The 18,507-nt window shown below is 42.2% G+C and overlaps 1 protein-coding gene across 1 annotated transcript; it reads left to right on the forward strand.

Moving 5' to 3' along the window:
• Positions 1-425: 425 nt before the first annotated feature.
• LOC106594204 (gastrula zinc finger protein XlCGF17.1) lies at positions 426-10,678 on the forward strand. The gene is made up of 2 exons (XM_014185582.2): positions 426-1,022; positions 9,532-10,678. The coding sequence occupies exons 1-2, from the start codon at positions 650-652 to the stop codon at positions 10,092-10,094; spliced, it is 936 nt and encodes a 311-aa protein (XP_014041057.1). The 5' UTR covers positions 426-649; the 3' UTR covers positions 10,095-10,678.
• The last annotated feature ends 7,829 nt before the right edge of the window (positions 10,679-18,507 follow it).

Genomic DNA, 18,507 nt, shown 5'->3' on the forward strand with positions numbered 1-18,507 from the left:
GCAGACGCTCTTATCCAGAGCGACTCATAGGAGCCATTATGGCTAAGTGCCTTGCTCAAGGGCACATCGGCAGATTTGTCACCTCGTCGGCTCGGGGATTCGAACCACCAACACTCTTAATTAACCACTAGGCCACCTGCAACCTGATTTATTTTCAGAAAATGTCGCCCTCATCAATCTGTCACGTAATCCTGCCTAATGGGCAGGTCAGCCCTGGAGGAAAGTATTGGCTGTAAGAAGTAAGAGAAAACAACATCTGGTTGTTTTTAAATTACTACTTATGACATTGCTTGCCAGAATAAACATTGTAATTAATATTTTTCCAATCTGCGTTACACACTCCAGTCAGCAGATGGCGATATGAGTCTTTCAGGTTATGCTTTTTGAATGACGTATAATCTAGTGGACGGACAGGGAGGCTTCTTCAACTGCGACAACAGGATTGGATTCAACCACCTCGGTAGCAAACATAAAACCCGAAACGTTGAAGTGATTTAGACCAATCTTGTGTATATTAATCTGTGTTTTTAACATTCTGTTTACGTATTTACTAGTTAACAAACCTAATTTGCTTCTTATATGACATTTGTTAATTTGTTAAATTGATACTATCACTATTCTAGTCGCTAGCTAGCTAACATCCCCGACCATGAGTTCACAAAATTACTCGCCCCCTGCTAAAGAAGATGTCTGCTGGACGGAGAAAGAAGCTCTGGGGCTGAACATCATCGTAAAAGAAGAAGAGGAGGATATTCCAGTGGATGGAGAGGAAGAACATGGAGTGAAAGTGGAAGAGGAGGAGGTAGAACCGTTTAGAATTATGAAGGAGGAAGATGAGGCTATAGCATTGAGAGAAAAGGAGGATGATATAGTGAAAGAAGAAGAAGAAGAAGAACCTTTTGGAGTGAAAGAGGAAGAGGAGGCTATCGCAATAAAAGAGGAAGACGTTTTGGGAGTGAAAGATGAGGAGACTGAAGATGAGGAAGCTGAAGATGAGGAGACTGAAGACCTGAATAACACCAGTGAGTATTATCTTTAAAAACAGGGGCACAAACTCTGGACTTGTTTAACTAATGTGTTTTTTAAGGGGTATTCTACTGTAGTTCTACACAGGAATATGTTCAGTGCTGTAGGAATTGTTGAATAAGCAATCTGTGGTTGGTATATGCAGGGTGGGTATAATTTGTGGAACGTTCCAACAAGAATCTGTTCCAAAAACTTCGTAAAGTACAAGGTTGCCAACAAACGCCGCATACAAAGTAGCATGATCAATTCACCTAGCTAACTAGCAGCCGAATAGGCATCAACTCACCACGTAGTTTATTCTTAATGTTTGTCCGTAGGCTACCAGAGTGAGGACAGACATTTTTCAGAATAAACTTGGTGAGTGAAAAACCTAATGAAATAGCCCCCTCCCTCCCTACCCGGTATCTTATTCTGCATCTATACAACTGTGTATGCGTTTTTGTTACAGATTCCTGTTTTTGTTACAGATTCCTGTTTTTGTTACAGATTCCTGTTTTTGTTACAGATTCCTGTTTTTGTTACAGATTCCTGTTTTTGTTACACTGTTTTTGTTACAGATTTCCTGTTTTTGTTACAGATTTCCTGTTTTTATTACAGATTTCCTGTTTTTATTACAGATTTCCTGTTTTTGTTACAGAATCCTGTTTTTGTTACAGATTCCCGTTGGGAACGTTCCACAAATTATACCCACCCGTATATACATTTTTTCAACTTTTTAAATGAATGATATATAGGCCTGGCTTAGCCCGTTCATAGACGCTAACTAGCCTACATTTGGTGCCCTCGGGAAAACAGTATCTTGTTTACGGAGGGAGTTTTGTTAAGAGCAATTATGCTCGGGCTGTACGGTCCTGGAAACATAAGCAGCGTATCTTTTACACCATCAAGAATGACTTTTCAAAAACAAAAGAAGTGTTCTCAAGAGTTTAACCTAACCTTAGACCTCTTTTCTTTAATTACTTCATTTGTTAATAAGATGGGCCTAATGACGTTCAATAACGATTCGCATTCGAGGTAACTCATGTCTAAATCTGTATCTGTGTAGCCACACTTGTTCCACTTTAGAATTAATATCCATTGTCAGTTCTGTTCTACTTAAAAGGTCGTTCCTTACGTCACTGAGCGCTGCCCAGGAAATAATTAAATCCTATTGTTAGACGCTAGATTAGCAAGATATCTTATTGATGTGCCACTGACTCGCCCATGGATTGCTGTTTATTTATTTCTTTAAATTGTTTTGGGGTGGAGGGTGTAGATCAGCTTTAATATTCTAGATTGTGGCTTCTATCAATGTAATCGTCTGCATCATTTCCAATCCCCCATATATGTTCCTGTAAATGTATATAATATATACCCACACACACAGTACCCTGTCAAAGGTTTGGGCACACCTAGTCATTCCAGTTTTGTTTTTGGTACTATTTTCTACATTGTAGAATAATAGTTACGACATCAACACTATCAAATAACACACATGGAATCATGTAGTAACCAAAAAAGTGTTAAACAAATCAAAAATATATTTTAGCCACCCTTTGCCTTAATGACAGCTTTGCACACTCTTGGTATTCTCTCAACTAGCTTCACCTGGAATGCTTTTCCAACAGTCTTGAAGGAGTTTCCACATATGCTGAGCACTTGTTGACTGCTTTTCCTTCACTCTGCGGTCCAACTCATCCCAAACCATCTCAATTGGGTTGAGGTCGGGTGATTGTGGAGGCCAGGTCATCTGATGCAGCACTCCATCACTCTCCTTCTTGGTCAAATAGCCCTTACACAGCCTGGAGGTGTGTTTTGGGTCATTGTCCTGTTGAAAAACAAATGATAGTACCACTAAGCCTAAACCAGATGGGATAGCATATTGCTGCAGAATGCTGTGGTAGCCATGCTGGTTAAGTGTGCCTTGAATTCTAAATAAATCACAGACAGTGTCACCAGCAAAGCACCATCACACCTCCTCCATTCTTCATGGTGGGAACCACACATGCGGAGATCATCCGTTCACCTACTCTGCATCTCACAAAGACACGGCGTTTGGAACCAAAAATGTCAAATCAGACCAAAGGACAGATTTCCACCAGTCTAATGTCCATTGCTCATGTTTCTAGGCCCAAGCAAGTCTATTCTTCTCATTGGTGTCCTTTTAGTAGTGTTTTTTTGTTGTTGCAGCAATTCGACCAGGAAGGCCTGATTCAGGCGGTCCTCATGAGAGCCGGTTTCATCATAGCGCTTGATTTTTTTTGCGACTGCACTTGAAGAAACTTTGAAAGTTCTTGAAATTTTCCAGATTGACTGACCTTCATGTCTTAAAGTAATGATGTACTGTCATTTCTCTTTGCTTACTTGAGCTGTTCTTGCCATAATATGGACTTGGTCTTTTACCAAATAGGGCATCTTCTGTATATCACCCCTACCTTGTCACAACACAACTGATTGGCTCAAATGCATTAAGAAGGAAAGAAATTCCACAAATTAACTTTTATCAAGGCACACCGGGTGCACAACGGGGGATGCTTCAAGTATTCTTGGTTATGACGCTACAAGCTAGGGCTGGGCGATATGGCAAATAAATGATAACAAAAAATAAAATTGTGCAAGTCAATATGCATTATAACTGTTAGCCTAATGGCACGTCACAGTTGAAGTTGGCGTAGGTGTTGTCTTACAAGTTACAAGCAAGAAAGCCAAGTCTGTCTACGGTCTCTGGCTTTAAAGCTGCCCTATGGCAGGTCACTACGCTGCAACCTGTGCTAAAAACACGCTCTGAGGGGGAGCTGGTCGCAGGAATGCACAGGTAGCGCTTTGCCAGGTGGCTGACTTGGGGATTCTTTTTTTGCGGATCTTCCACCAGTCCAGTGGATTTGGTTTCACTGTCAGCATCAGGAGACTGAAGGTAGCAGCTGAGTTCCTTGTCTACCAGCTGGATTTCAGTAAGACCTGTGGTGGAGCATCGCTTCTTGAAAAAACTGCCCAGTGACTTTTCTCTTTTTAGCTGTCAATTGTGGTGAAGCAGCAGCAACGTCTCCCTGAGCTGGGCTTGGGTTTTCATGTCCCTCGTTGACCCTCTCTGAGACAGCTCTTATGTGGCCCACCTTCTCCTCTTTGATGTAATGTGTTTTAAACGGAGGGTTGACCAACGAGGCTATGTCCAGGAGGTCATCTGTGGCTAGGTCATCATATTTCTCATTCAGATAGTTCATGACTATCGTTTTGGTGGTTTGGCTGAGTTCTGTTTCACCATCATCAGGTTTCATGAGCTCTGTATTGAACAGGTGTAGTACTGACTTCATATAAGACACTGACATAAGACTCACCAGACAGAGCATCGGTGAATTCTAGGAGGAGGGTCAATGCCTGGTTGATGGACTCAAGAACATCTATATCTGTATCGGTGGGAGTTAAGTGCAGTGTCTTCTTGTCACTGGACAAGACCTGTGAAATGTCTTTCTCCTGCTCCAGTACTCTGTGCACCATGTTTTGACGTGATCCCCAGCTGGTAGGTGACTGTCACCAACTTGTGCTGGGGTAGGTGGTGTTCTTTTAGAGCGACTGTCAGGTCTCTCTTCTTTTTCCACCAATAGGAAAAGGCACCTACCACTTTCTTACACACTCCAATTGCTTGATCCACCCGTTTGTCTCTACTCACTCTCTCTAAGAGAAATCAAGAGATTTTAATAAAATGTTAATAACAATAATCCCTTTAGTTATGTACAAATGTAATATTTCACTTTATCAGTGGGTGAAAAAAAAAAAAGCACATTTAGTTTCATCTAACCAATCACTTCAATATACACAATTGACAAGGTTACTTACCAATGGCCAAGTGCAGACGATGTCCAAAACATTGCAGTCGGGTCCGTTTGTTGATTTGAGCGGCCTTCACCACGTTCGCACCACTATCTGTTGTAATGCAGACCTGTCTGTCTTGACTCAGTCCCCAGGAGGCGAGAGCGTCAATGAGCCCCTCTGCTATAGCTTCACCCGTGTGGTCGTCGGGAAAGTATGTTTGAAGGCATTTATTTAGAAGATTCCAGTCTTTGTCAGTATAGTGGGTAGATTCCTGTCTTTGTCAGTATAGTGGGTAGATTCCTGTCTTTGTCAGTATAGTGGGTAGATTCCAGTCTTTGTCAGTATAGTGGGTAGATTCCAGTCTTTGTCAGTATAGTGGGTAGATTCCAGTCTTTGTCAGTATAGTGGGTAGATTCCTGTCTTTGTCAGTATAGTGGGTAGATTCCGCTCTTTGTCAGTATAGTGGGTAGATTCCGCTCTTTGTCAGTATAGTGGGTAGATTCCGGTCTTTGTCAGTATAGTGGGTAGATTCCGCTCTTTGTCAGTATAGTGGGTAGATTCCCGTCTTTGTCAGTATAGTGGGTAGATTCCAGTCTTTCTCAGTATAGTGGGTAGATTCCAGTCTTTGTCAGTATAGTGGGTAGATTCCAGTCTTTGTCAGTATAGTGGGTAGATTCCAGTCTTTGTCAGTATAGTGGGTAGATTCCGCTCTTTGTCAGTATAGTGGGTAGATTCCGCTCTTTGTCAGTATAGTGGGTAGATTCCAGTCTTTGTCAGTATAGTGGGTAGATTCCAGTCTTTGTCAGTATAGTGGGTAGATTCCAGTCTTTGTCAGTATAGTGGGTAGATTCCAGTCTTTGTCAGTATAGTGGGTAGATTCCCGTCTTTGTCAGTATAGTGGGTAGATTCCCGTCTTTGTCAGTATAGTGGGTAGATTCCCGTCTTTGTCAGTATAGTGGGTAGTTTCCCGTCTTTGTCAGTATAGTGGGTAGTTTCCCGTCTTTGTCAGTATAGTGGGTAGTTTCCCGTCTTTGTCAGTATAGTGGGTAGATTCCCGTCTTTGTCAGTATAGTGGGTAGATTCCCGTCTTTGTCAGTATAGTGGGTAGATTCCCGTCTTTGTCAGTATAGTGGGTAGATTCCCGTCTTTGTCAGTATAGTGGGTAGATTCCCGTCTTTGTCAGTATAGTGGGTAGATTCCCGTCTTTGTCAGTATAGTGGGTAGATTCCAGTCTTTGTCAGTATAGTGGGTAGATTCCAGTCTTTGTCAGTATAATGGGTAGTGAGGCTAATATAAGACTGACGTGCGACTAGACCACCGATCAGTATTAGTAGCAAAATACGTCAAATCTGTCTTGAGCTGTTCCTCAACCTCCTCAACCTAGAGTGCGGTGTGAGAGAAATGTTTGCTGCCAGGGAGCACGTACCTGGGGTCAATTCAATTCATAAGCCTCTTGAAACCTTCCTTTTCGACTGTGCTAATTGGTAGCATGTCCTTAGCAATGCAATGAAAATGTCAAAAAATCTCCACAGAGGAGCTCTGTCAGTGACCATTGGGTTCTTGGTCATGTCCCTGACTAAGGCCCTTCTCCCCCGATTGCTCAGTTTGCCCAGGCAGCCACCTCTAGGAAGATCAATCAATCAAATGTATTTATGAAGCCCTTTTTACATCAGCAGATGTAAAATAACTGACTTAATTTTGCTGGACCCCAGGAAGAGTAGCTAATGGGGATCCATAATAAATACAAAGTGCTGTACAGAAACCCAGCCTAAAACCACAAACAGCAAGCAATGGAGATGTAGAAGCACGGAGGCTAGGAAAAACTCCCTAGAAAGGCAGGAACCTAGAAATAAATCTAGAGAGGAACCAGGCTCTAGGGGGTGGCCAGTTCTCTTTTGACTGTGCCGGGTGGCGATTATAACAGTACACTGTCATTTAAGGCCAGGTTGTTCTTCAAGATGTTCATAGATGACCAGCAGGGTATAATAATAATCAGTGGTTGTAGAGGGTACAACAGGTCAGTACCTCAGGAGTTAATGTCAGTTGGCTTTTCATAGCTGACCATTCAGAGGTTGAGACAGCAGGTGAGTAGAGAGAGAGAGAGAGTCAAACAGCTGGTCTGGGACAGATAGCACGTCCAGTGAACAGGTCAGGGTTCCCTAGCCACAGGCAGAATAGTTGAAACTGGAGCAGCAGCACGACCAGGTGGACTGGGGACAGCCAGGAGTCATCAGGCCAGGTAGTCCTGAGGCATGGTCCCAGGGCTCAGGTCCTCCGTGAGGGGAGGGAGAGAGAGAGAGAATTAGAGGGAGCATACTTAAATTCACACAGGTCACAAGATAAGACAGGAGCATTGCACGAGATATAACAGACTGACCCATAGCACCCTGGCACATAGGCAGCTGTGGCCCTGTCCGAAGATAGCCCCAGACAGGGCCAACCAGGCATGATATAACCCCACCCACCCACTTTGCCAAAGCACAGCCCCCACACCACTTGAAGGATATTAACAGACCACCAACTTTCTACCCTGAGACAAGGCTGAGTATAGCCCACAAAGATCTCCAACTACAACAACCTTAAATTACATACCAGCTAGACAAAAGAGGCCTTCAGATTCAATTCCTTCAACAATAAACTCAAATAATCAAAAGGAAAACAAAATCTAAATTCAATTCTAGAATCTACAATGGACTATCATCCTCCAGTGATGACAGTACCCATTACATTATCACTGAGGACTGGGTAAAAATAATATATAGTACCCATTACATTGTCACAGAAGAGAACTGGATAATAATAATAATATATAGTACCCATTACATTATCACAGAAGACTGGATAATAATAATAATAATAATAATAATATATAGTACCCATTACATTATCACAGAGGACTGGATAATAATAATAATAATAATATGTAGTACCCATTACATTATCACAGAGGACTGGATAATAATAATGTAATGGGTACTACATATTATTATTATCACAGAGGACTGGATAATAATAATAATAATAATATGTAGTACCCATTACATTATCACAGAAGACTGGATAATAATAATAATATGTAGTACCCATTACATTATCACAGAGGACTGGATAATAATAATATATAGTACCCATTACATTATCACAGAGGACTGGATAATAATAATAATAATAATATATAGTACCCATTACATTATCACAGAGGACTGGATAATAATAATATATAGTACCCATTACATTATCACAGAGGACTGGGTAATAATAATAATATGTAGTACCCCCACCACCACAAACTCAACATCCTGGATAATAATACTGCTGGAAATACTGTACCCTTTTTTTATAACCAACAACTAAAGTCAAAATATTCCACAAGAAACACATGCTGGAGAAACTGTGGCCAATCAGAAGCCAACCATTCACAGACTGTATCTGGACATGCTGCCAATATACAACCTTCTGGGGCAGCCGTCATCTCGGAACTCAAACAGATTTTTTGTAAAAGTGGACAACAAATAACATAATATATCCTGGAATTACTCCAGAAACACCCAACAACACAGACAAACTGCTGTGTAATATCTTTCTAGCCGCAAGAATGAAAACAATAACGAGACACTGACGATCACCTCAAATACCTCCTGGACTGAACCAACAACATCCATCACCTCAAATACCTCCTGGACTGAACAACAACATCCATCACCTCTAATACCTCCTGGACTGAACCAACAACATCCATCACCTCAAATACCTCCTGGACTGAACCAACAACATCCATCACCTCAAATACCTCCTGGACTGAACCAACAACATCCATCACCTCAAATACCTCCTGGACTGAACCAACAACATCCATCACCTCTAATACCTCCTGGACTGAACCAACAACATCCATCACCTCTAATACCTCCTGGACTGAACCAACAACATCCATCACCTCCAATACCTCCTGGACTGAACCAACAACATCCATCACCTCCAATACCTCCTGGACTGAACCAACAACATCCATCACCTCAAATACCTCCTGGACTGAACCAACAACATCCATCACCTCAAATTCCTCCTGGACTGGACCAACATCATCCATCACCTCAAATTCCTCCTGGACTGGACCAACATCATCCATCACCTCCTGGACTGGACCAACAACACCAACAACATCCACGACATGGAAAAAAATAAGTGACAATTTGCTTGAAACTGGACCCGTTTGTAAATAGCTTGACAAAATGGACATCCTATATTAACCAAAAAACAACGGAACCTGTCCAAGCAACAGACCAGATTACAGATCAATGAAACACACATAAAGGATGTACATGGGAAGAGGGATAACACACCAGGGTGAAGATGGAGGAGCTCCCATCATCCTAGACAAATGTATATGTTTAAAAATAAATCCTATTTGTATTTTATTAAATAATATAGGGAAAATTATATTTTATTCTAATTGCTTAGAAAACATATTTAAAACAAATGGGGGTTATTATTTTATGTCCAATAGAAATGAATGGTAAATAATGTATTTAGCATGTGGTGAGGTTGCATTCAGGGTCATGTTCGTTTGTCCACACAGTAGCAAAAGGTTTTGCAACAGAAGACAAAAACCCTCCCCATTTTGTCCCTCCCAGTTTCGACCCGTTTGCTTCAGTTTAATTTCTATTGAACATGAACCTGATCTCTCTGTTATACTAAATAATCTGTTTTTGACAGGAGAGAGGCCAGACACAGAGGAACCAGAGCCAGAGACGTCCAAACCAGCAAGACCACACCACTGCTCCCTCTGTGGAAAGAGTTTTAGCCAGTTAATGAATCTGAAAAGACATGAGAGAACACACATAGGAGATAAGCCTCATCACTGCTCCCATTGTGGAAAGAGTTTTACCCGATTAGAACACCAGAAAAAACATGAGAGAACACACACAGGAGAGAAACCTTTCCACTGCTCCCAGTGTGGAAATAATTTTACCCGGTTAGGGAGCCTGAATGAGCATAAGAGAATTCACACAGGAGAGAAACCTTTCCACTGTTCCCTGTGTGGAAAGAATTTTACCTGGTTAGCGAGCCTGAATGAACATAAGAAAATTCACACAGGAGAGAAACCTTTCCACTGCTCCCAGTGTGGAAAGAATTTTGCCCGGTTATGGAACCTAAAGGAGCATGAGAGAATACACACCGGAGAGAAGATATACAAATGTTCTCAATGTGGAAAGAGTTTTACCTGGTTAGGTGATCTGAAAAGACATAAGAGGACACACACAGGAGAGAAGCCTTAGCAATGCTCACACTGTGGAAAGAGATTCACCCGGGTTGGGAGCATGAAAATACATTAGGGAGCGAAACCTCATCAATGCTCTCAATGTGGGAAGAGATTTACCTGGTTAAGGCGACTGAAAGAACATGAACGAATCCAGACCTGATAAAATGTTCTCAATGCCCCCAGTGTGGAAAGATATTTACCCAGTTAGGGAAAGACCATGAAGAAACACGCAGACAAAAAGCCTTACCACTGCACCCCAGGTGGAGAGAGATTTACCCAGTTAGGGAAAGACCATGAAGAAACACGCAGACAAAAAGCCTTACCCTGCACCCCAGGTGGAGAGAGATTTACCCAGTTAGGGAAAGACCATGAGGGAACACAGACAAAAAGCCTTACCACTGCTCCCAGGGTGGAGAGCGATATCAAATCACATTGACCTAAAGTTCACAAGAGCACACACTCTGCTCCGACATTTGTCTTCTATATTTTAAATGTTTTTTTTATGCCACATTAACTCAATTATACAGAATGTAATAAAACATATATTGTATGTCTGTTTTAAATGTACAATACGTTAGTTTGAATGAAGACTCTCTCAAACTCTGCCTCTGTGTGTTTTCTCTGCATGTAGTGGAGGAGTATTAATACCTGGGTGTTGTTCAGGGACATACAGGTAGTGGAGGAGTATTAATACCTGGGTGTTGTTCAGGGACATAGAGCTAGTGGAGGAGTATTAATACCTGGGTGTTGTACTTGACCAGGCTACAGTGGGGAAAAATAAAAGGCAGAAAATAATCTGATAGGATAATTCTGATCCAGATGCCACAATATCACAGAATCCCAGAGGCTGTCTTGGTGGAAGAGGAGGTATAAGCTTTCAGAATGAAAAAGGAGGAAGAGGAGGCTGTTATAGTGAAAGAAGAGAAAGGACCTTTTGGACTGAAAGACGAAGAGGAGACTGGAGATCTGATTAACACTAGTGAGTACTATATTAAAAACAGAAGCACCAACTTTGCCATTGTTCAACTAATGTATGATTTTTAAGAGGCTTTCTACTGACGTTTTACACTTGAATATGTTATTCAGGGGTGCGTTCAGTACGAGAGAACAGTGTTCAGCGTTTAGTTAAACGGTGTGATTGGTGTCCCAGAGATTGTGCTTTCAATTGGTCACATCCATATTAAAGGAGAATTGTGCTTTTTTTCCCTTCTTTTTTTTACAACCAAATGTATATTTTTGATGTAAATGCCATGTTATAGAAGGTCCAGACACTTGTTCTTGAGAAACTTACCCCAACCATTGATTAGGGATGGACACAGTTATTTGAATATTCTCAGCATTAAAAAAAACTTACATTCTCTGTGACATTTCAATACACAAGGATACAAGGATAGACCACGACAGTCTCTGAGTGCACCCTGTAAAAAATACATACCGGTAGCCAACACACTTTTCATGCGTGTAGCTTCTTGTCGTCAGCCAATCAGAGCAGCTCTACAGTCAGAGACTCCATGTGTAAAAATCTGGATATTAGTCCTATAGTGAAATGTGTTTTACAGTTAAGTTGGCTAAAATACGAGTCGGCTCCAATTATCAACCAACAGGTATTACGGATATTATAAGGTGAATGCACCAATTTGTAAGTCGCTCTGGATAAGAGCGTCTGCTAAATGACTTAAATGTAAATGTAAACAGGTAGGCTGTTGTTGTAGACATGTACAGGTAATGCAGAAAAATAGCCTCAATTAGCCTTGCTAGCTAGCTAGCTTCTTTACACCGATTTGATGCAGTCAAAACAGACACTACCAGATGAGATGATAGATAACCTATTGCGGCATGTAACCTAGTGGTTAGAGCGTTGGGCCAGTAACCGAAAGGTTGCTAGATCAAATCCCCGAGCTGACAAGGTGAAAATCTTTCAGTCTGCCCCTGAACAGGGCAGTTAAAGCACTGTTCCCCGGTAGGCCGTCAATCGTAAATAAGAATTTGTTCTTAAACTGTCTTGCCTAGTTAAATAAAGGTTATATGGAAAAACACATTTGCTCAAGTCGGTTTGGCTACTCTCTCTCTCCGTATCAGACAGACCGGTCCTCTGCTCCTCCCCAATCCTTCTGTGCTGAAACAACAAGCAGAGTGCAACCACATTGAAGTACAACATAAATAAGTTGCTCTTTAAAACGTATGTATTTCCACTATCCTGATATTAGATATTAGTCCAATAGTGAAATCATTTGAAATGCCCTCCTCTACCATCAGTTCATTTCCTCCTCCTTGTTGTGCAGGATGAGGTCTCTGAACAAACATCATCAACGGCTACAAAAACACCCAAATGTGTCTTTTTAGAAACGGAAAGGTCTTTAGATGTTGTACACATGAACTTTATCCGTAACTTTATATTCCATCATCCATCACCTCCAATACCTCCTGGACTGAACCAACATCATCCATCACCTCCAATACCTCCTGGACTGGACCAACAACATCCATCACCTCCAATACCTCCTGGACTGGACCAACAAGACCAACAACATCCATCACCTCCAATACGTCCTGGACTGGACCAACATCATCCATCACCTCCAATACCTCCTGGACTGGGCCAACATCATCCATCACCTCCAATACCTCCTGGACTGGGCCAACATCATCCATCACCTCCAATACCTCCTGGACTGGACCAACAACACCAACAACATCCATCACCTCCAATACCTCCTGGACTGAACCAACATCATCCATCACCTCCAATACCTCCTGGACTGGACCAACATCATCCATCACCTCCAATACCTCCTGGACTGGGCCAACATCATCCATCACCTCCAATACCTCCTGGACTGAACCAACATCATCCATCACCTCCAATACCTCCTGGACTGAACCAACAACATCCATCACCTCCAATACCTCCTGGACTGGACCAACAACATCCATCACCTCAAATACCTCCTGGACTGAACCAACATCATCCATCACCACCAATACCTCCTGGACTGGACCAACAACATCCATCACCTCCAATACCTCCAGGACTGGACCAACAACATCCATCACCTCTAATACTTCCTGGACTGGAGCAACATCCATCACCTCCAATACCTCCTGGACTGGACCAACAACATCCATCACCTCTAATACCTCCTGGACTGGACCAACATCCATCACCTCCAATACCTCCTGGACTGGATCAACATCACCAACAACATCCATGACATGGAAAAAATGACAGCAACAACTTGCTTGAAACTGGACCCCTTTTGTTAATAACTTTACAAAATGGACATCATATATTAACCAGAATACAACGGAACCTGTCCAAGCAACAGACCACAGATAAATCAAACACATGAAGGATGCACATGGGAAGAGGAATAACACACCAGGGTGAAGATCCTACGGGGGACCAGTACGGGGAAAAAATTTATGAAATGTATGCATTCACTACTGTAAGTCGCTCTGGATAAGAGCGTCTGCTAAATGACTAAAATGTAAATGTAAGATGGAGGACCTCCCATCATCCTCGACAGAAGCTCTTCAGGGTCCTGTTGGTTCCAGACTTTGTGCATCGGTACCACTTGCTGTCTGGTAGCAGAGAGAACTTTCTATGATTTGGGTGACTGGAGTCTTCGACAATTTTGAGGGCCTTCCTCTGACACCGCCTGGTAGCAGAGAGAACAGTCTATGATTCTGGTGGCTGGAGTCTGATAATTGTGAAGGCCTTCCTCTGACACCGCCTGGTAGCAGAAAGAACAGTCTATGATTCTGGTGACTGGAGTCTGACCATTTTGAGGGCCTTCCTCTGATACCGCCTGCTATAGAGGTCCTCCATGTGAATGGGGGAGTGCTCGGCCCTCCATTCCCGTTTCCTGTAGTCCATGATCAGCTGAAAGAGAGGTTGTAGAAGTGTTTTAGAAACATATTATATTCTTATTTAAAATAAAAGTTAGACTAAAATGACACAATACATTATTTTGTGCCCAATAGAAATGAATGATAAATAATCTGAAACACAACCAAAACAAACCGGAAATGCGTACAACAAGTTTGTAGAGTGACAAGCTTAATGTAATCATTACGTGCTAGGAATATGGGACCATGTACTAAACATATACTTTAGACAACACCCCTGTCTTTTTGAGAAGAAAACATATTACATGTTAAACAAAATCTCTTTCTCTGAACAATTGTATTTGTATAAAATAATATAATTTTCTTTGAGACTATAGTATAGCTCAGTATTTGCATAATTTATTTCATAGTATTTTTCTACTCATCTTTATCGAGGGTGCCAATCATTTTGGAGGTGACCCTGTCTAAAAATGAGCAAAATCAAAAAGGGTTACTTTTGAGATATTCATTTTTTTTTGTTTAATAAAGGTACGTGCAAGATTGTGTCCATATGAGGAGTATAATGACAACATGTTGTCTGTATCATGTAGGGTTCAGAGGTCATGGGGTCTGACAGTATAATGACTAGATGTTGTCTGTATCATGTAGGGGTCAGAGGTCATGGGGTCTGACAGTATAATGACTAGATGTCTGTATCATGTAGGGTTCAGAGGTCATGGGGTCTGACAGTATAATGACTAGATGTTGTCTGTATCATGTTGGGGTCAGAGGTCATGGGGTCTGACAGTATAATGACTAGATGTCTGTATAATGTAGGTTTCAGAGGTCATGGGGTCTGACAGTATAATGACTAGATGTTGTCTGTATCATGTAGGGGTCATGGGGTCTGACAGTATAATGACTAGATGTTGTCTGTATCATGTAGGGTTCAGAGGTCATGGAGTCTGACAGGAGGCATGTAGAGGTCTAAAATGGGCCTAAAATGGCCACTTTCATCCTGATTTTCTCAGAAAGAGAATCTGAGGTAACAAAAATATTCTCCGGGGGTGGAATCTGCCTTTTATCGTGTGGAGGTTTCATTCAGGGTCATATTCATTAGTCTACACTGTAGCAAAAGGTGTTGCAAACAGAAGACAAAAACCCTCCCTGTTTCGTCCCTCCCCATTTCAGACCATTTGCTTCTGTTTAATTTCTATTGAATAGACCCTGATCTCTCTGTTAAACTAAATAATCTGTCTTTGGCAGGAGAGAGACCAGACTCAGAGGAACCAGAGCCAGAGATGTCCAAACCAGCAAGACGACTCCACTGCTCTCTGTGCGGAAATAGTTTCACCCGGTTAGACAGCCTGAAACGACATGAAAGAACACACACAGGAGAGAAGCCTCATCACTGCTCCCAATGTGGAAAGCGATTTAGCCAGTTAGTGAACCTGAAAGAGCACAATAAATTGCACACAGAGGAGAAGCCTTACCATTGCTCCCTGTGTGAACAGAGTTTTAAACGGTTAGGGCACCTGAAAAGACATGAGAGAACACACATAGGAGATAAGCCTCATCGCTGCTCCCAGTGTGGAAAGAGTTGTACCCGATTAGAACACCAGAAAGAACATGAGAGAACACACACAGAAGAGAAACCTTTTCAATGCTCCCAATGTGGAAAGAATTTCACCCGTTTAGAACACATGAGAGAACACACACAGGAGAGAAACCTTTCCACTGCTCACAGTGTGGGAAGAATTTTACCCGGTTAGGGAGCCTGATTGAGCATAAGAAAATTCACACCGGAGAGAAACCTTTCCACTGCTCCCAATGTGAAAATGCTTTTACCCAGGTAAGACATCTGAAAAGACATGAAAGGACACACACAGGAGAGAGGTTATGGAACCTGAAAACGCATAAGAGAATGCACACAGGGGAGAAGGCTTACAACTGCGCCCAGTGTGGAAAGAGTTTTAGGTGGTTATGGAACCTAAAGGAGCATGAAAGAATACACACTGGAGAGAAGATTTACCAATGTTCTCAATGTGGAAAGAGTTTTACCTGGTTAAGTGACCTGAAAAGACATGAGAGGACACACACAGGAGATAAGCCTCATCAATGCTTCCATTGTGGAAAGAGTTTTACAGAGTTAGGTAGCCTGAAAAAACACAGGGGACGGCACACCGGAGAGAAGCCATACCACTGCTCCCAATGTGAAAATGCTTTTACCCAGGTAAGACATCTGAAAAGACATGAAAGGACACACACAGGAGAGAGGCCTTTCCACTGCTCTCTGTGCAGAAATAGTTTTTCAGAGTTAGGGAATCTGAAAAGACATGAGAGGACACACACAAGAGAGAAGCCTTAGCAATGCTTTCAATGCGGAAAGAGATTTACCCTGGTTGGGAGCATGAAAATACATAACAAAATTAATTCTGGAGAGAAGTCTCATCAATGCTCTCTGTGTGGAAAGAGATTTACCTGGTTAAGGCGACTGAAAGAACATGAAAGAATCCAGACCTGATAAAATGTTCTCAATACTCCCAGTGTGGAAAGATATTTACCCAGTTAGGGAAAGACCATGAGGGAACACACAGACAAGAAGCCTTACCACTGCTCCCAGGGTGGAAAGAGATTTCAAATCACATTGACCTAAAGTTCATGAGAGCACACACACTGCTCCGACATTTGACTTCTATTTTTTAAATGTGTTTTTTTATGCCACATGAACTAAATTATTAAATTACCATGAATTTAATATATAGTATGTCTGTTTAAATGTAGAGTATGTCAGTCTGAATGAAGACACTCTCAAACTCTGTCTTTGTGTGTGTTTCGTCTGAGTGTCATTCCTCCAGCACTACAGATAATCAAGTGATATTTGGATGTGATGCATTTGCTCTATTGTTTACATCTGTATCCTACAGAGTGGCTTTAAGGGAATAGTCTGTTCACATCTAGACAGGACATACAGGTAGTGGAGGAGTATTAATACCTGGGTGTTGTTCAGGGACAAGACATAGAGGTAGTGGAGGAGTATTAATACCTGGGTGTTGTTCAGGGACATACAGGTAGTGGAGGAGTATTAATACCTGGGTGTTGTTCAGGGACATACAGGTAGTGGAGGAGTATTAATACCTGGGTGTTGTTCAGGGACAGAGGTAGTGGAGGAGTATTAATACCTGGGTGTTGTTCAGGGACATAGAGGTAGTGGAGGAGTATTAATACCTGGGTGTTGTTCAGGGACATAAAGGTAGTGGAGGAGTATTAATACCTGGGTGTTGTTCAGGGACATAGAGGTTGTGGAGGAGTATTAATAACTGGGTGTTGTTCAGGGACATAGAGGTTGTGGAGGAGTATTAATAACTGGGTGTTGTTCAGGGACATAGAGGTAGTGGAGGAGTATTAACCTGGCTGTTGTACTTGACCACAAGCTACAGTGGGGAGAAATGCACAGAGCACATCTATAAGAAAAGGAGAGCAGTGGCTTTACTGTTTTCTACAGAAAATAATCTGATAGGATCATTCTGATCCAGATGCCACAATATCAAGATCACAGAATCTGTATTTTCAGAGCTTTGGCCTCCACTTCTCCATCTACTGGACAGGTTGTGTTACTGCTTCTACACTGGAAACAGATGAGTAAACTACTCTTGAGTGTACAAAACACGGTCTTTCCATAACATAGACTATCCAGGTGATATCACCAAATCCACTTCAATCAGTGTAGGTCAAGGAAACTGGTAAAATAAAGATTTTTATGCCTTGAGACAAATGAGACATGGATTGTGTATGTGTGCCATTCAGAAGGTGAATGGTCAGGACAAAATATTTAAGTGCCTATGAACAGGGTATGGTAGTAGGTGCCAGGCGCACTGGTTTGAGTGTGTCAAGAACTGCAATGCTGCTGTGTTTTTCACGCTCAACAGTTTCCTGTGTGTATCAAGAATGGTCCACCACCCAAAGGACATCCAGCCAACTGGACACAACTGTGGGAAGGATTGGAGTCAACATGAATTAAGTCTGTTCTGAGGGCAAAGTGGGATGCAACTCAATATTAGGATGGCGTTCTTAATGTTTTGTTCACTCGGTGTGCATGAATAAAGATTGATTCTAAATAATAGAGCCTACATATGATTTATAAGTAAGTAGATGCATTTATCTGACACTTCTCAATGTAACAAATACCTATTCATCCCTGACCACATACCTTCACTGGAGTCAATTTAACACAATGAACCTTTGGTTTTCAGATGTAAGAATGTTTTCTAAACCTCCTCACCTTAGTTACATAGAAATGTATTGGTATCTGACCGTCTGACTGGTCCCATCTGACCGTCTGACTGGTCCCATCGGGTTGGCTGGCCGACTGGACCCATCTGACCGTCTGACTGGTCCCATCCGGTTGGCTGGCCGACTGGACCCATCTGACCGGCCGACTGGTCCCATCGGGTTGGCTGGCCGACTGGACCCATCTGACCGTCTGACTGGTCCCATCCGGTTGGCTGGCCGACTGGACCCATCTGACCGGCCGACTGGTCCCATCGGGTTGGCTGGCCGACTGGACCCATCTGACCGGCCGACTGGTCCCATCGGGTTGG

The sequence above is a fragment of the Salmo salar genome, chromosome ssa02, assembly GCF_905237065.1.
Source record: "Salmo salar chromosome ssa02, Ssal_v3.1, whole genome shotgun sequence".
Classification (NCBI taxonomy): domain Eukaryota; kingdom Metazoa; phylum Chordata; class Actinopteri; order Salmoniformes; family Salmonidae; genus Salmo; species Salmo salar.

Coding starts and splice junctions, on each gene's coding strand:
- LOC106594204 (XM_014185582.2), top strand. CDS start 650: ATGAGTTCACAAAATTACTCGCCCCCTGCTAAAGAAGATGTCTGCTGG. Junction 1,023..9,531: donor TGAAGACCTGAATAACACCA/GTGAGTATTATC, acceptor TGTTTTTGACAG/GAGAGAGGCCAGACACAGAG.